The sequence below is a fragment of the Phasianus colchicus genome, chromosome 1, assembly GCF_987193195.1.
Source record: "Phasianus colchicus chromosome 1, bPhaCol1.hap1.1, whole genome shotgun sequence".
Taxonomy (NCBI): domain Eukaryota; kingdom Metazoa; phylum Chordata; class Aves; order Galliformes; family Phasianidae; genus Phasianus; species Phasianus colchicus.
Window position 1 is genome coordinate 79,749,581 of NC_143436.1, and position 21,992 is coordinate 79,771,572.

Consider the following 21,992-nt stretch of genomic DNA (forward strand, 5'->3'; position numbering starts at 1 on the left):
GAACAGGTTGCCCAAGGATGTTGTGGATGCCCCATTCCTGGAGGCATTCAAAGCCAGGCTGAATGTGGCTTTGAGCAGCCTGGTCTGGTGGTTGGTGACCCTGCACATAGCAGGGGGGTTGAAACTAGGTGATCACTGTGGTCCTTTTCAACCCAGGCTATTCTATGATTCTATGATTACTAAGTCATTGACAATTTGCACATGCAGTTCTCCAAAGGTGTGCTGGGATAATAGAGGCATAGCCTATTTTCTGGATTGGTTGACTACCCATTTTACACCAATGTGGAAGGTTTTTCCTCTACTAACAAAACTATCCCTATCTGTCACCAGATAGTGGTAAATACATAGGACAAGGGCTTGAGGGGCAGTGTTAATGAAGTCAGTGGTGGATGTACATTTCTGGAGACATATTTCCTTCAGTTAAGGCATTCTCCATTTACCTTCATTAAGGTAAAAAAGATGAGCGTGTCCTACATCCTTGTCAAACCTCGTGACTCTTTGCATCCATGGCTTATGAAACAAGCTGCTTGGAACCTTTATCTTTACCCAAAATACTTCAGTTCCATGTAAACAGCTTTAGGTAATGTGTTTGGCCAGTCGAAATCTACATGGAGACCATCAGTGTTCAAGCTTCGTATGGAAATATACTTCTTTCCTGGTGTTCTTGAGTGCTAGGTCATGTCTTCAGCAGTGATGGCTAAAAGTTGGGAGCAGCATGTAGTGAAATATGCTTGTGAAATTGAGCCAGTAGAATCTCATCAGGCTGCTAAGTGCTTCAGATTATGAGGAAACCACTATCAAACCACTTTTTGCAGTGTGACTGATGTTCCAGAGACAGCATTGGACTTACTGCTGCCAAAAGAAATAAAAGTGATATTTATGCATTTATTCCTCCCAGTCAGTTGCTTGTCCTGGGCCTCCCACCCAGGGAAACATGGTCTTTCTTCCCAACATCTTGATACATAGTATTCAACCTCATTCAAAGAAACTTCTTGATCCTACTAGCAATAATCCTTTTGTTTCCTGTTTGTTTGCACTTGATGTCCATGCTCACCAAGGCTGTGTCCCGCCAAGGTAGTCATTACACCTCTAGTTTAATAACATAAAACAAAAATGAGATTTGATAAAAGAAATTATATGCTTATATTGAAAAGAGATTTATGAAGTAGTACAGCAAAGGTTATGGATTTGTACAAGGGTGCAGTAAATGTAAAACAGTGCAAAAGCCACATACAATATCCAAACAATTGCAGGCAGTGTGTGATGACATAGCCACAGTATTGTCAAACATAAGACCTTGAAAGGGATGGAGCTCTCTCAGCTATGGTTGTCCACTTCGGGGGGCAAAGCAGAACACACCAGAATAGCATACTTTCTCCAAAATGTTTTTTTTTTTCTGATTCAAGAAAGAGGAAATCTCTATGGAGATACAAATTTTAACATATATTAAAAATACTATATCCATCCCTTCATAAATTTCAAAAGGAGGCATTCCATAGGGGTGAAACTTCACACCGCAAATTAGTCTTCTTGACTAAGAGAACAGATAAGGGTACAGTGTACTAATCAGTACTGAGAGGGATAATGCTTTGGAAAGCATGGACAAAGTTTTGGTCTAGTTGATGCTTTTCATTGCCCGTAGCTTCTCAAACATGATATCATTGCAGACAGATATCAGATCTTGTGTGCCAAAAGCCTAAATTTAAATTGATGAGTTTAGCTTGCAGTCAAGGTTAGAGGTACAATAAAACATAGATGCTTTTTTACTCTTTCATGTTATGTATTTTTAGGTTCCTGACTTGGTTCTGAAGCTAGAACAATTCTCTTGGTCTCAGAATTCATTTAGTCTTTCAGCATATGCTGATGAAAAGACATTATGCTGCATCCTCTCTGCTTTGTTCTTTTACTGATCTTTACTAGAGCCCTAGAGCCTCCATTTGTGTCTGCTCTTTACTCAAAAATCGCTTTTCTCCAAATCCATTCACTACCAACCAAGGGGTGAAGCTTCAAGTTACATACTTGTTGCCCAATGTCTTAAGAATTCCACTTTCCTAAACGTATCAGTAACTTATTGGAGAAACAAAGAGACCATAACTTTTCTCATGTACAATTGTTTCAACTCTTTTATCCCACTGATAGTAAAATGAAGAAGTAGTAGTAAACATGAAAGTATGATAAATGCTCTTACTGCGTATTGAAACCAACTGCACCTTTGGGGAGATTAAAAGGAAGAGCAACATTCTGTGGGAACAGTGAAAAGCTAACATCCCACAAAAAGCAAAAGAAATACTTCTGCATCAACTGCACTTTTTTTGTTCCAGAGCCTTACTGTACAAGGATGGGCCTACGAAATTTAAAAATGTGAGAAAATGTGAGCTTTTTGAAACATCGTGATGGCTGATCACAGTACAATACTGTGAATAAAAAACATGTATTGAATCAATAGGTGTCTTGTTTAAAACTACTTAGTTATCTTAAAGCATGCTCAGGACAGAATTGACTGAAAATTAAAGATGCTGGATAATGACAAGCCACCACAGAAAGTACTTATAAGCATTAAAACGTAAGTGATTCATAGCAACGCTACCTAATTGCAGCTGCTGATCAGCCACAGAATCAACGAGGATTAAGAAAAAATAGCGCAATATTGTCTGCCAGCATAAAGACACAGCAATGTTAAAGGAAGCCTTCTTTAGCACTGGCTAAGATCACACTGTTCTAATGCAGCACTCCTTGATATTTATGAGAAGTGGAAGGGTTATCAGTTGGACGCAATACTGCCCAGAATGGTGGCTATTGTCTTTCCTGCACTTTTCTGTCTATGGAAATCACAGGGTCTTTGCCCAGTGCTGATACATATGAGTCCATATACTTTAAGGTGAGGTGGTAAAGATGCTGTCCTTTCCTGGTCTGCTTCTGGTAGGGGATTCTTCCCTACTGGAAGCATCAGATAGTATCAGCAAATGTTTTCACTGGACTCTTCTATAGCTGCAAAGATCCTGTTCCTCAAATTCTTGCAAGAATTTGAAGCAAGGTCCATGTGTGCTTTATTAAGGAGCTTGCCAGCAGGTGAGAATATTAGACCTCAGAAGTCTTGAAACACAGACAGGAAACGAAAGGTCACCCCAAATGAGCACAGAGGCAATCATTCTAGATCCTTTTAGATCTCATACGGAGTACAGCATAGTAAAGCAGGTAGATTTATTCTGATCTCCTAAAAACAGCAGTAGGCCTGACTTGATTCCAAAACCAGTTTTAGTCAGTGTTGATGTGCCAGTGCTTACTCATAGCAGCTGTGTGCTCAGTGTTACATGTCAGAGACTATTTTCTGGATCATTTTTTGAAAGTGAGGGCCATTCTGTCAGCATGAGTGAACAGTTCGGGGTTGATATTTTGCTTCTGGATACATTATGCTATTGTTATTCCAGACATAACAATTTGGTAGTAAGGACAGAAATACTGGCTTTTAAAATAAGAAGTACCTTCTTTGTTGTGACTTTGCTGTATGTTTTTATTAAGATTTGCATAACAGTATTGCAGAAAATCCCTTCCTTGTGAAGAGCTAATACCTTCACTTTCTGAAAGCTCCTAGTTCCCCATCTCTAATATACCACAGGGACAGAGTGAGAAGATGACAACTGATATTTTGTAAAGCTAAAAATACCATGCCTTTTTACATAACACTGGGAATTTAAAAAGCACATTTACTGCTTGCAGTTTATTTTTAAAAATGCAGTTTGAGCAACACCACTAGTACAGATTCAATTGACATTTATGAGAAGTAGCTGCTGTATGTTTCACTGTTTGGCAATGAGACATTCAGTAGAGAATGAAGTAAATGTTTTTTAAAAAGTTAAATAAGACTCATACTGCATCAAAAGCATTAGCACACTGTTACACATCTCAAGTCATGTCACTGCCAGCGTCCCTTTTCTTACTGCACACAAAACTACTTCCCCAGACCTTGCTTCTTGATACTAGCTACCTGATGCTGATCACCCTGTCCACTTTCACTACAACAGATTCACCAAATGTTGAATTGCCATTTCTTTCTTTCTTTTTTTTCTCCTCTTTTTTTTTTTTCTTTCTCTTTTCCTCATTGTCCTTCCTGGGACACTCAATCACTGTTCAGTTTCCTATAGATTATTCTAGGATATCCAAAGTTTGTGTCTCTACTTTGACAGCATAGACCATTTTGAGAACTCGCTATGCAGAAGGGGAAAAATAATCTTTTGGTGCCACCATTACTTTTCTTCAGCAACGTAGGAGAAAATACCATTGAGCACTAAGAGGAATTTTTGATAAATACTCTATTGAGAGGGTGGACTGATTAATTCTATTGAACTGATAATTTTTTTATGGCTTTTAGGTATGGGCAGAACAAGATCACATTTGCTTGGAGGTGCATGTAGGTAAGCATGAGTTTATTTTGCAATAAGTAATGCAAATATATCCTATGTCAATACCTCCACCTATTGTCTTCAGTTCATGCACATAGCCTCAAATATTTTTCCAGCTTGAAAGGACCCAGCCTTCCATTTATGTATGTCAAATATCCTACACCCTTTCAGAAGCTGAACCAGACTGGTACTTCCTTTTTCATTCTTTGAATCTCACAGAAAGCTTTTGTCTCCTGCACTGAAGGAAGGATCTCCAAGCAAGAAAGAATGGTATGAGTCATTTTGTTATCTCATTTCCTTTTTAGTCCTCTCAAAAATCCTATCAGTAGCTAATACAGCTTGATGTAGAATTAACTCTTGTGGTAGCTACTCCATTACTTCTGTGAAGCAATTACAGAGATCTCTGCCAGAAGAAGCATTTACTGAGGAATCCATACTGCCAGTGGCAGAAGGCCAGCAGAGAAGCGTATTGGAGCAACAGTCCCTTGAGGGTGATTCCTGCCTCTATAGAACCGATACAAACATTATTTTTTGTAAACATCTCCTACTTACAAAGTTAGTAGGCCTCTGCTTATTTTCCACAGCTGAAGACACATCTTGCAAGAAGCAGTGTATGAAGTTTGTCTGTATCTTTCTGTGATATAAATTGGTCATGCTATGGAATTATAAATAAGGATTTAAAAAAAAAAAAAAAAGAAAGATCAAAGAAGGAAAGCAAAATGAACAGTTGTTTTTCAGTCTTTTCATAGGTGGATAGACATGGTTGCCAATGAGATCTTTGGGGATGGAAATTAATGTTAGGATGAATGACAGAGAGAAGGATGATATTTTAAATTATTTTGGACTAAGCAAAGTTTAATTAAAAGTGGAACGTTCAGTGGCAAGATTTATATTGGTAATTTTTTGCATTTGCACAGCTTTAAAGGGGAGTTAAGGCAGAAGACATGGGGCACATTATTTATTGTAATATAATCACCATCCCTGATAATTAATTATGTGAAATTAATATATTTATTAAGCAAGTGTGACAATAGCTTTGTATTTTACAAGCAGTATTTCTTAGGAAGAATTTGCTCCAGTATTCTAACTTAAAAGATTTTTATACTGTATGTATCTATGTATATATATACAGAGCTACAGGGAACATAGGGAAAATTAGGTTTAATAATACAATTAATCAGCAGCTTAAAGAAAAGGTAACCAATGCTTAACAGGCATGTCTTAAAAAGTAAATAAAAATTAATTAACAATTTACAGCATACATTTGTCTTCAGAGTTATGATGAAACTGCTACAGTATGGATTTGGAAGAAGCTGTTAAAAATCAGATCTTTTTCTGAAACTGCTTTTCTCTGTGCTATTATATATATGTCTCTGCTAGTCAGAGCTTTGCTCAAGCACATCTTTCTTCCCACCCTCTCCTGCTCAGACCTCTGCGTGAGTGCAGGGATGGTGGGAAGAAGTTGATGGATGGCCCCCGTCACTTCCTAACTGTACAGGTCAACCTGGCATTCAACTCTGAAACAAGTGCTCACTTGGAGCACACACTTTTTTTTTTTTTTTTTAAACTACAGGTCTGTCAGTTTCAACTGCTCACCACCAGGACTCCCCTAGTGGTCTTCTGCAGAGCTGCTTTCCAGTTAGGTGCCATGTCCTGGAGCTTGAGACTGTTTCTTCCCAGGTGCAGGACTGTATGTTTCTTCTTACTGAATTTCATGAGGTTCCTCCCAGCCCATTTCTCCAGCCTCTTGAAGTCCCTTTGGATGGCAGCCACTGTTGTATCAGCCACTTCTCCCAATTTTGTAGCATCTGCAAACTTGCTGAGAGCATACTCTGCTCCATAATCCAGGTCATTAATGAAAGTGTTCAACAGGACTGGACCCTGTATTGACCCCTGCAGTACTCTGCTCATTACTGGCCTCCAGCTAGAACGTACACCACTGATCATTGCACCTATGAACACTTACATTTACCAAGATCTTTCAGATCAGCATTTAAATCATCACTACATAAAACATATTTTGTACACGCTTTCCACATGAAACTATAGCCTAATCATCTACGAAAGAACCTGCAGTACTCAAAAAGATGTTCAGAACCTGTCAGAAAGAAGTGCATTTCAAAGGAGAAATTTTTTTTTTTTTTTTGGTTCATTTACTTCTTGGCCCTTGCAGCAGCACCTCAGGAAAAGCAAAGATAGAAACTGTAGGGGGAAGTTTCAGCTTTACTCTGTTTATGTTCTGTTTTAGTTCAGAGATTCAGTCCTTTTGCTTTTCTCATACATGAGAATATTCATTAAATATGCCTTGTGTGGAAAAGACATCATGGGATGTTAACAGATATGGCTTGAATTTAGCATTTCATCTTGCTTCAAATAGAAAAAAAAGAATCTTCCTGGTGGCCACTTTGACACAATCTTTGAATCAAAAGTCAGAAGTGGAAATGTCTCTTACTCACACTATATGAGCATGTTAGAAGTCAGTAACAAACTAAGCTATATCTAATATCTGAGATGCTGCAGTATTTTTTCAGAATGTAAAACAGCTGCTCTTTTCTTATGCTAATGTATGATAAGAATTGCACTTTAAGTGAATTTAGGAAGAAAAGTTAGGTTTTGGCTTATTAAAAACAAGAAATTGTTCTCTGATGATAAGCTCACGTGGAACCTACTGTATGGAAGAGTCAAGCAGCTGTCAGAACTACTGATAGCCTAGAAAGTTTTCCCAGCTTCATATGAGAATGAATTTTACTATTTAAGGTAGATTTATATACATAAGGTCTGTAATGAATAAATGTAAGAGTCAGAACCAAAAGATAAAGACACTATCCTTTGATTAAACTGACTACATAAAAAATGGCAGATAAAGCATGGCTGTGGGTGCTTGGGTACTGACAGGTAGAAGTACTTCCACAGCTAAGTGATACTGATTCAAAATTAAAAAAAGGAGTTCCATGGCATCAGGACATGTCAGACAGCCATGAGGCAGGTCTGTAGTTCTGTGCAGTGAATGAACAGACACTGTGGTATAATCTAATGGGAACACTGGATATTCGTCATCCCTGGAAGTGAGAAGTCCTCCTCTTTGCCAGTTCTTTTTCTGCTCTGCTTGCCTGATCCGTACTTTTCCGTACCTTACAGCATCATTATCACTTGCCAGATCCTTGTGTAAACCACCATGTCACTAAAGCAGCAGAAAGCCAATCCATCAAGAACTGGAAAGCTGATTTTTAGGCACAGTAGGTGCTATGAGTTGCTCACGTACCTGTGGAATCATACCCTGAGGCCAAAGTCAGAACAGACTGATGCAGATTTTATTGTAGTTTAATGAAAGGAAAGCCAAATCCAGAGTTCTAAGGACCCAGGTATGATGATGAGCTTGAGACAAAGTGATAGACAAGGTAAAACGTCAAGCCTGGGAAATAAAATGAGGAGTCAACGTGACTTACCTGAAACCACCACTGAAAATGAACCAGTGAAAAGATATCCCTGAGATCAGAAAGGTTTACAGAGGAACAGTTTTAGACTGTGGGTGGAGAGAAGGGGATTAAAATTGAAACATGAAACAGGAGAAAGACTTAAGAAATCGCCCACAGCTGTATTAGTAATATATCTTCTCTATGCAAGGATAAGATGCAAAAGCTGTTTGGTGGGGTTTTTGGTAAGCCTCCTCAGGACAGCTGTCCTGATCAATCCACGTACAACAGCTGTCTGGGCAGTCACTAGCTTACAAAACATTTATCTAAGACAGGCCTTGTGTCTTAAAATACCATTCTTCCTATTTCAATTTGCTTTTGTTTCCCTTGTCCTTGCGTTTAGACCTGGAAGTCAATGTAGATGTGCTATTCAGAGAGGCTAAAACGCCTCTGGGTAACAAAGTTTCACAAGATCTACAGTTTCCCAGCATTTTTAAAAGGTAGGTTTCAAGAGTTCAGACACATCAGGAAAATATTGAGTCATTAAAAAAAAAAATCGAAAAACCAAAAAAATGGCATGAAACCTGACAGATTTGGAAATACATGGAGGAGGGAGGAGAAAAAAACAACTGTGAAGAAATTTCATCCTCTGTGAAGACAGAATGTGCTGTGAAGAACATTATAGCACTCATGGCGGCCTCAGGAACCCAGACAGGAGAGTGGGATCTCTTATACTTAGGGAGTGTTACATTCACCATGCTTACTAGATCTTCAGTGCCGTGGAGAAGGAGAAAATATATAATAGCTGCTGGTATTCAGATTTGCCATCTTTTCTTTTCTGCAAGTGTCTTTCCTATGTAACTTTTACTTTGGAGGCAGCCTATAGGCAGTGTCCCTCTCTACCTACAGAGGCTCAGGCTCTTTATGTAAAGCCTTTTTCTGTTTTTTTTCTTTCTTTTTTTTTTTTTTTTTTAAACCTTTCCTTAGGCTCAGCGAAAGCAATATATGGGAGAATGAACTTACCTATTCCCCATTTCTGCTGTTAATAAAGACTGCTCATCTGCCTTGAGCATAAGCAAAAATGAATGATCCAGGCCCAAGGCTGAGAACGAAGTCACTCATATGGGATCAGCAAAATTTAATTTGCTAGTGATCGAGGCTGGTGGAAGGAAGCTGGTGAGATCGGATAGGATTTGTGGGTGAAGGAAGCACAGAGCAACAGGGAGAAACCACGAGCACCTCCCAGCACGAGGGTGGGAAGGTGCAAACCGAGGACGGCCGGTGATGCCGGGGAAGTGGACCAGGACGACTTTGCCCGTTGCCATCAGGCGAGGACAAATTTGATCCGCGACGGGGGCAGCACCTGCCCCTGGGGATCCTTCCTTACCACCGTGCCGGCAGGGAGACACGGGAGAGGCCCCAGGCGATCCTCCACGGGGCTGAGCTCTCTCCTTTCACCTGTCCACCGAGGGATGGGCGGAGGGCAGCGCCGCAGTGTGCACTCGCACACGGGAGCGCTCCGGGCGGCCGCATCTCCGTCAGGAGCAAATCAGGCCGGGGACCCCCGCCGTCGTCCTCGGCGGCTCTCCGGCAGCGAGAGCTGCGAGAAGCCAGGCCCCTCCCGGGGGACTCGTCCGCCGCCGCCGCTAGGGGGGCTGCCTTTAATTGAATCAAGTTTGCAAGTGTAGTTACCGGGAAACAAGCGCGAATCGCCGCCCTCCCGCCCGCCCGTGCTGCCGCCTCCATCTCCCGCATCCCCGTGCCCCTCGCTTCTCCTTCCGGGGACGCTCCCCTCCGCCCCCGGCCCCACCTGCTCGTCGCCCGCCAGTGCGGCAGCACCGCCCGCCTGCCGCTCACCTGCGCTGTCCCGGCGGGCGGGAGAGGCCGCGCGGCGCCCGCCTCCGGCCGGCCAGGCCCCCGCCTCCGCCCCGCTCCCGCGCTCCCCGGGGGCGGACGGCGCGGCCCGGCCCGGCCCGGCCCTGCCTCCCCGGGCCGCGGAGGCCGGCAGCCAATCGGCGCCGCGCTGCCGGCCCGCGGGATCCCCCGGCCCGCGTCTCCGCGCCGGGGGCAGCCCGCGCTCGTACCTGGCCATGACCCCGCGCCGGTCTCGGCTGGGCCAGCCCGGCGCCTCCCGCTGAAGGCACCGGCTCCTTTCCGACCTCTCCCCGTCGTCGTCGTCGTCGTCCTCCGCTTCCTCGCCGCCGAGACCGCCGCCTCTTCCCGGAGACCTGCCGGAGTGATGGGCTGCATCGGATCCCGCACCGTGGGTAAGGTGTCGGCGGGGACGGCGCTCGGGGGGCCGCAGCCCCCGCTCCGCCGCGCGACGGTGCCGGCGCGGTGGGTCGCGCGGGCCGCCCCTCGTAGCCCCCTCCTCCCCGCCGCCGCTCAGCGCCATTAGCCGCCCGCCACCGCTCCCCGCCGCACCCTGCCCGCTCGCGGCGGGGCGAGAGGCAGCGCGGGGTCGGTGCGGGGCGCGGCCGGGGGCATCTCCGCTGCGGGAGGCGCGGGTCGGCGCGCTGCCTCCGGGAGGGTGCGGGGCGTGCCTCCCGCGGCGGGAGCGGGCGGACGGCGGCGGCTCCCCGTGTCGCTCGGCGGCGGTTTATTGTCGCCCGAGCATACATAACGCTGCGCGATCTGCACGTCTGCTCTCCTCCTTCCCCCTTACATGCGCTTCAGGGGAGAGCGGCGAGCAAAACGAAATGCTTTCCTTCTCGCGGAGCCATTTCGAGGGGACGCGGTAGGAGAAATAGCGTATTTCCACTGGGCCACGCATTTTTCGGGAGAGCATTCCAAGCCTTTAGGCTATGCAAACCTAGCTCTCTCCTCCTACACACATGCACATATCCTTCGATCTCTCGAGGTCCCTCGATAGCTAAGTGCAGTTCCCTCTAGGTAAAATCGGGATTGAGGGGCACGCTTTCCTCCCCACAGAAAGAAGTGATTTCTATGCACGCCGCATACGAAGACATCAGATATGTGGAAACACGTCATTCAAGCCACCCAAACAGCCCTTGAGAGAAAAACAGCTCGTTTGGTGAAACACCTATCTCTCGACCTTTCCCGAAAGCACACAGGCACTCTGACATTTGGGAAAACTATGAGGACAAGCAAATCAAACCAGGTCCCCAAAGTAAATCTGAGTGGCTACGTCAAAATCTGCTGCTGTGACACCTCTTGAATTAGTGGGAAAGCCCTGTGTGAGCACAAGCAGTATACTCGTGCAGAAGCAAACTTTACACTACAGCCTCCAGTGTCTGCCTTAGGCTTTAATTCCCACAACTAGCCGTTCTTTCTTAACTGGTCACAAGTGTCCTTGTGACCTAAAGAAATCTTTTATGTTTTCTGGAATGTTTGCATGGCAAAGATCACTGCGATACCTCTTTTGAGATTATTTAAACTCACACAGGTCTGTGTGCTGCAGCCCATCAAAACATGCATTGCCTCTTTTCCTGCCCTTCCCATGTTTTTTATGTACACACACTGCCAAGGACATTATTTTCCCATTGTCTGACAAATGTCCTGTACTGCTTTTAACAGTGTGTGTTGTTACAATAGCTTAATTCTTGGTCCCTCTCACCACAACAATCCTATTCAGATCAATGGTAAACGTGCGTCTGGTAGCAACCACTCTGGACTTAAGAATGCCACAAAACTTTCTTGCTTAACCATGAAGGTAATTGTTCCTGTGCATGGCAGGATTTTTATGATCTCTGACCTGGTATCTGTGTTACAAAAAGCCAGTATAACTAATGTGTTGCAAGTATCATTCATACGTGTACATCATAGATTCACATTTGTATGCATCTCTTTAGAGTACTAGAGACTGAACTGGGTGCAGTTTGGATCTTTTGATTTTGCTTGGGCTTCCCTACCTAGGGAGGCTTGCTCAGAACAATTCTCATTGGACAGCCTAGATTTTTCACTTCAGTCTTCATGGAGTTATTGGTTGTGTTCCCTGTTTTGGGAAAACAGTGCATTTAAGTGCTAGGTTTGAGCTCTAGGATGTGATTGGAAACGAATACCCTATTGTGAGTAGAACTCTGTGTTCTTGCTATGTGGTGTGCTGGTTAGATTTCTGCAGAATTAGTTTAATATACAGGCTCTGTGTTTCCTTTTCAAGAGGAAGCCAGAGATAGGAGAATGCTATGCTTCTGTTGTTTTTACCTTGGAATTTGCATGTAGCAGATTTCGAACTCAGAATTTGAGGGGTTTAATTAGTGCTAGAAAGATCACAATCAGTCACATTTAGTTTAGTCACCACACAGGGGCCAATGCAGGATTGTGCCCTGAGCTTGCTCTGGGCCTTTTTCCATTCCAATTTTAAGCAAACCACGTGATTTCTCCATCTCCCTCAGGGACATTTTCCTATGATCTAGTTAGAAGTCATAGTCTGCACGTTTGGTGATGTTCAACTTCACATTTTCTTTCCCCAACTTCACATTTTCTTTCCTAAGTATAAAATTTCCAGTTATTTCTCCCTGGGGAAAGTAATGGAGAGGAACATAGCAGAGCAGCTCCGTATGTGTAAGGCTGAAATGAAATCATATTACATCTTTCAGTCGTATAGAGGATACCAGAAATCACAATGGCAGTGATTAGGCTTGTATTTCTTTGAGTATGAGAAAAGTTGAAAGGTGATCTTAAAGGACTGAGTGGATATCCAGTCACCTTCTCCATGGATGCACCCACTCACACCTCAGTGTCATACATGTTTTCTGTTTCATGGTGTTACATCAGTTACACAACAATTCAGAGCCCTTTCGTGCATCACAGCTGGCTTCTGCCTCTGATAACAGCTACAGGTCAGGTCTGTATATTGGTGATAATCACTCACTCCATCACATTTCCTTGCTGCCCAGTGCCTCTCATGATAGCTGCACTTAATTTCAGTGAATGTAAAGGAGGCTAACTGAGGTTACTGGACATTTAAGGCTGCAGTATCCAGTAGGAAACCTGTAGATATTTGAGTGCCAACCACATGCAAAGATCAGCTTGATTATTTTCTGTAATGGAATTAGCCAAATTCAAGATATTTCAGGCCTCCTACGTATCTGCATGTATTCCATTCTGAATGCATTTCAAGTGTGCCTTTGACCATAGCTTAGACATATAGAATTGATTGTTCTGACTAATGTGACCTCTCTTTAATTCTTCAAATAGATTTAAAGAATGTAAAACTCAAGGCTTTTTTTCCCAGTGATGTCTCTTATTTCTTTGCTGGCAAAAGCTAGCAGCAAACATATTTTATGAAGGGAAATGAAATCTTGGAAAAAGTATTCCAAGAAATTAGTACTTTTGGAGTATGAGGGAAGAGAAAACAGAAATGCTTGCACTAGATACCAGAAAGCCTTTATGACCATGAGAGTTGTCAATCACTGGAACAGTTTTCCCAGTGAGGTTGTACAGTGTCCATTCTTTGTCTGTTTAAGACCAGACAAGCTAAAGTCCTGAGAAACCTGGTCTAACTTCACAGATGACTCTGAGTTGAGCAGAAGTTTGGAACTCAAGAGGTGCCTTCCAGCTTGAATTATCCTGTGATCCTATGTTTAGAACCTAAAGGCTGAAGTGGCTGACTTTTTGAATCAGACTTCAGTCGTGTGCTGTCAGAGGACTGCAAGTTTCTGCACAGTTAGTACACTCCTACTGTTCTTCTCCTGTCCATCACTTTAACTACTTGGAATACCATATTCCACAGACTGTCTCACCTCACTGTAAGAACTCCAGCTGTCAGTTGAAGTCCTTTCCACAACTGCTTAACTTGGTAATTGTGAAAAAACTAGCTCATGTGTTAGTTGGTGTATGTTCATGCACAGCAGCAGTCACTGGGTTGCAGATTGGAAAAGGCAGTGCTCTTCATATGTCACCCACTGGGTCAAATCTGATCTGTTGAATCTAGCTAGCAGATTTGCTGGACTTCATACACAGGGTCGTCGCTATACAGTCAGAGAGAGAAGCAATGCAGATGCTAGTAAGGTTGGAAGAGCCTCTACTTTCTGTCTTGCTCTTTCACTGGCTGCACTGTGCAGAGTGCATTGATGGCTCACAGCATCGACAGAAGGAGAAATGGAGCCAAAGACCACTCACTTCCAGTTCATCTACTTCAGATTCAGCAGAGTGGGAGCATGATGGGAGACTGAAAGGAGCAGAGTAAGCACCTGGGAGAATCAGTGTACATCCCCTTCCTTTTTCTCCTTATTAATCTCCACAAAAGATCTGAAGGTTGTGTGGAGTGAGATCTGTTGTGGCAAGTATAGTATATGCAGTACATATCAAAGAAATGCACTGTCTGCTTCCTCCTTTCCCTCTCAATGTGTAACTGTGGCAGTAGTAAGAATTGGGAGGGAGAAGTCTAGGAGTGGAAAAGGTGATGAGAAAGGAAACTAAGTCATGGCATTAGGGATTTATTTGTTTACTTGCATGCACATAGGTGGAAGGGAGAAGAGCATAGGACCCTGTAGAAACCTCTGTTTCTACATATGCCGAAAAGGGTGGACGTACTTGAAGAAGGGCATCTGGATATCTTGTAGAAAAGCAAAAAAAGGGACAAAGGTACACCTTTCCTACCAGACTGCTTTATGCTTGGTCTCGCTTAATAAAGCAACAGCTCCTATTTCTTTCTAGTCTGGCCTTTCTTCTTTTGAGCTGCTCTCTATCTGATCACTTTGAAAAATCAGCCAAAGAGCTCTGGGATAAGACCTTATTTCTGCCGATAAGAGTCTGAATGGAGACCGTGTCACTGACCTTGCAATCAGTTGTCATGAAGTGTCTACAAACTGATCATCTTTGAGACCTCTCTCTCTTCCTCTCTTGTCGGGTTTATTGAAATAAGTTTATGGTTTCAAAGTTGTTGCAGGGAAAGAGCTAACAAATAGCCCAGTTGCATAAGACTAGTTTTCTAAGGAAACTGTACTAAAAAACAAGTGCAAGCTAAATGTATTAAAAAAGGTCATTAGGACAGGACAGCTGTTCTGAGCATGTTGCTGATTGCCCAAAGACTTTTATTTTTGTGGACAACACTACTTATGTGATTTTGAGGAATATATCTGCGGGAAAACATACTGCAAACTCTTACATGTAGTTATTTGAGAGCTGGGAGTCAGTGGCTTCTATAGAGTGATGTATATTGAAGCAGAGAAAGTGAACATATTTTTGGCCTGTTTTCTTGGGGGAATGTACAGAAAAATACTTTTCAGCTCATTTAATATGTTTTCCAACAGCAAACAACAATAATGTCAGACTGGTACTTAAAATAGCCAGTTTTAGATAACTTGTGTTGAAGAGTGTTTCAACAGTTGGGCAAAAATTCAAAGCTGTAGGTTGTTGGGTTTTTTTCCCCAGTAAATCTTGACATACTAAGGAAGATCCGGAGGTGGAAAGTTGGGTTTTATCAAAACTTCAAAAGTTTTGTGAGATGACGTGGGTACTTACTTTGTCCATCTGATATAATTCCCAGCAAAATATTAGAAGCATAAAATTCCAGTCAAGAATGGGTTTATTCAAAATAGATCTCATCAAGCTAACTTCATATCGTGACATCAGTGAGACTCCCTGCAGTCAAGAATGCCAGTGATGGAAATAACTTCACCTATAATTTTGGGAATAGGTTTAAATTAAATATATATATCTATAAATTATATAAAATACTGATCAGTTAGCAAAAAATGTAGTACTTATTCTTATATTATTATATAGTACATTTTAAGTGCATCAGAATAGCAGCAAAGGTAGAATAATTTCTGGAACGTTCGTGTTTCTTATGGGATTCCATATTTTTCAATATAGGTGTCAGTACCTGTGATATAACATGGAAATCTAAAATATTGATAAAGTTTGTGGAAAGAAAGATTGAATGAAGTACTAAAAACAAAAATACAGATGAAAAAGATAAATTATTGAAATGGAACAGTTTAATTAATTTGGGTTACAGAATCTTGAATAACGGGGTGTATTTTAAACTAACTAACTGTCAACTCATATATCTAATGAAAGAATGTGAACAGCAGGTACAGGACCTGAGCTCTGTAATAGAAAGCAGTCACACTGAAAAAGATTAGAGATGGCTGAACAGATAATCAGTGGATCAGTAGCTTCTGTTGTGATCCTGCAACCAAAGAAACTGTGGTTCTTTGATCTATGAAGAGCTGGATATTGAAGTGAAGAGAGAAGGTTGTATTTTCTCTGTATTTGGTGTTTGTGGGGAAAAAAATAATAGAAAAATCTTTGTCTAATTATATTCTCATTTCAGAAAGTGCTGCAGGACAGAAGAATATTTAGAAAATACCTGTGTGAACTGTGAATCAAATCTTACAGTGATGACTCGGTGACAGTTTTTAAGTACTTGAGTGAAGAAAAAGCATCAAAACAATCTGTGTTTTCAACCTGGCAGAAAACAGTTAAGATCAGTGGAAAGATGGCTGACATGTTTGGACTGGAATTAAGGCAAACAATCAAATAGTGAAAATTCTTAACTATTGGAATAATTTACCAATTCAGTTCATTTCAGTCATCTGAATATGTAAAAGGCAATATTTAAAAAAAAAAAATAATGTATTTCAAGTGCAGCAATGGAAAATATAACTAAAGAATGGAATATTTCTAGCTGCACCTGTTTTAAGGAGATGGGATTGGGTAACTGAGATGTTTCTTTGTGAGTTTAAGCTGCAAGCTCTCTAGTCCAGGAGCGTACTAGATTTATAAAAGGGAACAGTCTCTATATCCTGGGAGGATGTGTTTGTAGCTCTGGATGCTGATCAGATACAGTTCATGGGGAAAATGTCATTGCAAAAATTCTTAACTGAAGTGGAGAAAATAGCATGGTGGTCCAAATGCTCATGTGGATTGATGTTCCAGACCTAAATAGGGAAAATAAGTTTTAGGGATTATATTATTATGGAATTATTGACCATTTTTACTGTCGCTACTCAGATTGGTGACAAGTGACAGTGACAGTCACAGAAAGATTGAAAGGCAGTGAAGGCAGGAAACTCAGTGGGCTTCAGTTAAGTCTCTTCTAGGCAGTAAATTGAGTGTGATGTAAGAGTTAAAACATTTGCTCCAGGAACCAGTCAAAGGGACTGAAAAAATCATATAATTTGCCTTGTGCAATATCAGAATTTAGTGCATAATATTAATACTAAAGAGGCTTTAGGTGACTGAGAGAGTTTAAAACCATAGCAGAAAACAAGCAGGCAAGCAAACAGATAATAATTTAAAAAAAGAAAAAAAGAAATCCTCATGCCATTAAATAATATTTATTTGCATTTCCTTGTTGTGGTGGAATTTGTGAAAGTTTATCCTCTGGAACTTTCCCATGCTAAAGATGCATCAGAAGCTCAGCTTCAGATTGAAGCCTCAGTACATGATGTTGTAAAGTAGGTAGACAAAAGAATAAAATATCATTAAGTGGTATTCATGCGGGACTTCTGGAGGAATCTGAGGCTGAAAAAGTTGAACTACTGATTGTGTTATGTACTGTTACAATTACTTTGGTACTGCAAGATTGGAAGGTAGGTAATGTGAAGCCAGTTTTTAAACTTATTGTAAGATGTCGGAAACTATGGGCAAGTAAAAGAGATAGGCATACCAGGCAAGCTGATAAATGTTACTCTAAAGAACAGTACCAGTGTATGCATGAAAAAGTAAAATATACTGAGAAAGTGTTAATGCTACTTTTGATGAGGGAAATAATGATGCCTAATATGTTTTAGAAACGGTTCACAAACATACTGATAAAGGAGTTTCAGTGGCACACTGAAAGCACATTTGTAAAAGCTGTTTAAGACATGAATCTGCTGCTGTATCACAGTGAAGTTCCTAAAATTACTAAGTAGCTGAGTAAAGATAGGAAACAAGAATTAGCAAGAAATGGCAAGTTTTCACAGGGAGCTTTCTTCAGATTGTGCATATCCATGAATGGTATGAAAAAGGAAGATAAATAATGAAATAACAAAGTATCATAATGATAATAAGTTTTTTTGAGGGAGCAAGCAAGATGCTGGATGCAGAGATTTTCTAAAGGATATTACAATATTGAATGACTAGATGTTAAAATTATGGGTGAAATTTGAAGTAGATATATATAAAGTGATAAAAAAAGAAAATGATAGTGTTACATTCAGTTACACAGTGATGGAGGTCTTGGAGTTATAATGGACAGCTTAATTCTTAGTACCAATAACAATGTCAATTAAATGGTAATAATTAGTAAAAAAAAATAGATAATAAAATGAGAAAGAGCAATGTATGACTATGCATGAATCTATGCTGTGTCTGTATTTTGAATAGCTTGTGTTGTCTTTTTTTATTCCCATTCCAGAAAAGACATAATTGAACTGGAAATGATTCAGAAAAAAAGGCAAAAAGACAGTCAGAAGTGTGGTGTGGTTTATGTTTGTGAAGCCATTTAAGTACATAGGAATTTCTCAAGTCTGGAGAAGATATGATTAGGGGAATTATGACAGATGTCTATACAGTCATGAATTTCCTCTACAATATGAACGACTTAGAGAAAATGAAGAGGGCAAAAATATTTCATTATCTATTTTAAAGAGAGAATGTAGACATCTAGTGAAAGTGAAGTGGCAATTTCAAACAAAGAAAAGCTATCACTTCTTCACATAATGCGTATTTAAACTGAGGAACTCTTTGTGCAGGATGCTATGGGTACAAAAGGATTTCTTGGTTGTAAAAAGGGAACAGATGAATAGAAGAAAACTCCTTTAGAGGTGACTAAATACAGAAGCAACATTCCTGTCTTGGAAACTGCTTGAGATGTAAATTGCGTGGAGGCTACAAGAAGTATTCTGGTATATTATCACTACTGTTTCCCCTACTTACACTATTTCTTACATGTCCACTCCCATCTGAGGGACAAGCTTATACTCATTCCAAATAAATTCTAAACACACACTGCCCCCTGCCCAAGATCATTAAAAAAAAAACAACAAACCAAACCAAAGCAAAAAAAAAAAAGTGAAGAAGGAAACCAAAATGAAAAAAGGACAATTATTAGGGGCAAAACGAAAAAAAAGAACTAAAAAGGATCAGAATTAAACATGGCTTGTGGTGGGAGCTGTACAACTGAGTTGGTAAGAAGAGCAGCCAAAATCTAAATAAAATATTCTGGGGAAGTCAGACTGTCATTACAGAAGAGATATGAGTCAGGGGATCCTGCAAACAAACTTGCAAACTTGTGTTATCTCTGTGATGGAGGATTTTCCATCATATGTTTCACGTGGGCTGGACAATTAGCACAGAGTAGAAACTGGCCACTAGGGTTCCTCATTCTCTTCTGACAATGAGTGGTTCTACAACTGCATATCTGGTTTGGATAGGATGATGAGGATGTGATGATGAGGAAGTAGAGCTGTTCAGTTCATGCATGAATGTGAAGAAGTGTTCTCAGGAATGGTCATCTGGTTGTTCAGAGCTTGACGGAGTGGTGTGTAGGTTGAACAGGGAGTCACAGGCCAAGGACTTAGGTGTTGGAGAGATCTAAACTCCTATGGGACTTGCCTGAGGTAGGAGATGTGATGTAATCTGAGTACACCACGCAAGTGATGTAGGGTTGACTGACCATACAGCCAGTGGTGCACAGTTCTGGTAATGCTGCAGGGGCCATCCTTCCATGCAGTGATGAGGTTACTGCCTATTCACAGAGGTGGGTTTTATGCAGCAGGGGCTCAAAAATACATTTCCCCTTGTTGGTCTCATGAGAGACTTGATTGCACCACAGAGCTTCTAGTTTCTGAGAAGGCTTTGTGAAAGACCAGAAGTTGGAGAAAATCTTGCAGAAGGCTTCTTGTGCTAGGGGTGCTCTCAGAAGAGTTGGAGAAAGGCATATGCCAGCACAATCCAGCTTGGACTTCCTAACCTATGCAAGAGTCTGTTCAGAACTCAAGCAGTTTGTCTCAGAGGCTGGTCAGCGTTGCATGAAAGTACAGATGCAGTATTGAGGCATGGTAAGTATTCACTGGCTGATGACCAAGACCTTATCTGAAGCAAATGTTACTGCATATGTTCTGCCCACTTCTGCAGCCACTCAAGATACCTTGACCTTTCTCTCTTTCCAACTAGTAGCTAGAAAGTGGCTGGTAGCAGAGGGGTAGACTCTCAGAGCAAGAAACATACCCTACTGGTGTGGAGTGCAACTGCAAGTTTGCTAGCAGCCTGTAAGCATTTCCCAGGACAGACCTCTTGATCCATTATATTTGGGCAGAGGAAGGTGCTACATACAGTATTTGGTAGACCCATCTGTGCCACATCTTATAAGAACCAGACATATCAGTAATGTATACTTATGAGACCACCCACAAGTTTAGTTCTCTGAACACCATGTCCATCATGCTCTAGAAGAATATACAGAAGGACTCTATGGTGGTAGAGTGGTTATGGCTGGAATGGGGCAGCCCTGACTCACTCCCCATCTGAAGCCAAAAGGACCCTGTTGAGCAGGCACTCTGTGGATGCACTCAGCAGCTAGAGAACCTTTGTGAAGCAGGAGTTGAAACTGAATGCCTTCAGAGTCCCCATAAAAAAGCCGTGACCTATTCTGTTAAATACTTTCTTCTGTTTGGGGGACCAGGAGGCGAATAAAGTGAATGCAGATTGTCTCAGTGTGGTCTTAGATCAGGTACAGTTTCATTACTCTGTTCTGGTATCATGTAGCTCTAATTTGGGTGGACCCAGCACAGACTTCAGCTACCTTATAGATTTAGCTATTATGTGTTTGCTAACAAGGGTTGATGCTTTGCAGCCTTTCCTCAGTTTGCAGAGGTCTAGAGTTTTTTTTTTTTGTCAGAAGGACTCTCATATGTCTCTGGCAAGAGAAGAAAAAATCTCCCTCAGGAGGCTTAGCTTTGGTGGTCTTGCAGAACCTTAAGTTTTTCTACTGGACATGTGATGGAAGGTGTCTGAGATTGCAGCCACAGTGAGAAGGAGCTCCAGAAAGTCTTGGTCAGTCACTGAATATTTTCCCTCGCAGCATGGCAAATGTAGAAAGTGGGCTGCAGATAAGATCCTTCCACCTTCTTGCATCTGCTCTGGACCTATTTGAAGAGCAGTACCCCTTGCAAAGATGCAAACAGTGTGTTTTGTACTTAACAAAGCAAATGCTATTATCAGTCTCCCAAAGAAGTTTGGACTGCAACCAGACAATGGTGTGTTGGTCCTAAAGTTCTTCCAGGGCCAGTATGACCTTCTGCATGTGACACCCGCTGAATTCCTGAGAGGAAACCTGCTTTTGCAGCCTGAGAATATCCTCAGTTAAGTAGTTCTGGCAAATTCCTCCACTGCCTTGTTGCTTTCAGGAGAGCTTGGCCCACAGCTTCTTGCTTTACTTTCTAGCACATTTGGGCCAAAGGAAGTATATACCTCTTCTCTAATGTATTGATCCAGAGCTCCTGGGAGGCTGCTGTACAGATTATATTCTTCATCAGGTTGTTAAAATGTTGATAGGATTGTGTCATCCTACAGGAGGTGATGGCAATCACCATGGATGATGATGTGGGAAAAATAATTCTGGAACGTGTGGTTGTATGAAATAGTTGCAGCTCAGCCAGGAATAGTTTATACTCAACTTCTGAGGTTGAGTAGAGGAAGCATAGTGAGAAATGTGGAGTTTGCTCCAGAGTGTAGTATTCTTTCAGTGGTCTATTTTTGAATCTCTGTTCAACAATAGCACTTGAGAGGAATCAGACGACGAAGGAAGGCACATATCAGTGAGTGGAATTATAATGTTCTGAGCCTGATATCACGGTATGGACATCAACTAGGTTACCGACTCCAGTTCTACACAGGGAATTCTACACGGTATATCAGGTGACAGGCATACCCTCAGTGACTTTGAGCTTGTTGGGTTGTATTTCCAAGGTAAACAGGGTTACTGTTCTACCAAAGGTAGCAACAAGAATCTTCATCTTTGTGTCAGCTACAGTAGACCATGCTTTTCTATCTCTGCAGCTACTTAGCTTGACAGTTAGATCAGCAAAAGTCTCTTGCAAGAACACCCCCCTGCCCAGTGTAAGGAGGGCAACCAGCCCCTACTGGAGATTATCCCTCCATTCCATGGAGTTTCATGATGGGATTTTATGCTGAGAGAAAGAGGTAAGAGAGCTGAGGAACTTGCTGTCCAGTAGTGGTGTTGCTAGTGGTACCAGCAGTGCTGTATACCTGCTAGTTG

The 21,992-nt window shown here is 41.8% G+C and overlaps 2 protein-coding genes across 4 annotated transcripts in view; one reads left to right on the forward strand and one right to left on the reverse strand.

Annotated features, from left to right (window-relative positions):
• Positions 1-10,063, reverse strand: part of ZYX (zyxin) — a 32,413-nt gene extending 22,350 nt beyond the window's left edge. The window contains exon 1 of the mRNA XM_090149324.1: positions 9,898-10,063. Coding sequence (XP_090005450.1) covers positions 9,898-10,063 — 166 coding nt within the window. The remainder of the gene's footprint in view (positions 1-9,897) is intronic.
• The window catches only part of FAM131B (family with sequence similarity 131 member B), a 60,953-nt gene that overhangs the window by 10,659 nt on the left and 28,302 nt on the right, over positions 1-21,992 (forward strand). For 2 of the 3 annotated variants that reach the window (XM_031610293.2, XM_090149350.1), the window contains exon 1: positions 9,948-10,080. In XM_031610293.2, the coding sequence (XP_031466153.1) occupies positions 10,053-10,080 (28 nt within the window). In that variant the 5' untranslated portion in view covers positions 9,948-10,052. Of the gene's footprint in view, positions 1-4,369; positions 4,413-9,947; positions 10,081-21,992 lie in introns of those variants that run through there. The other variant, XM_090149357.1, reaches the window with a different exon arrangement.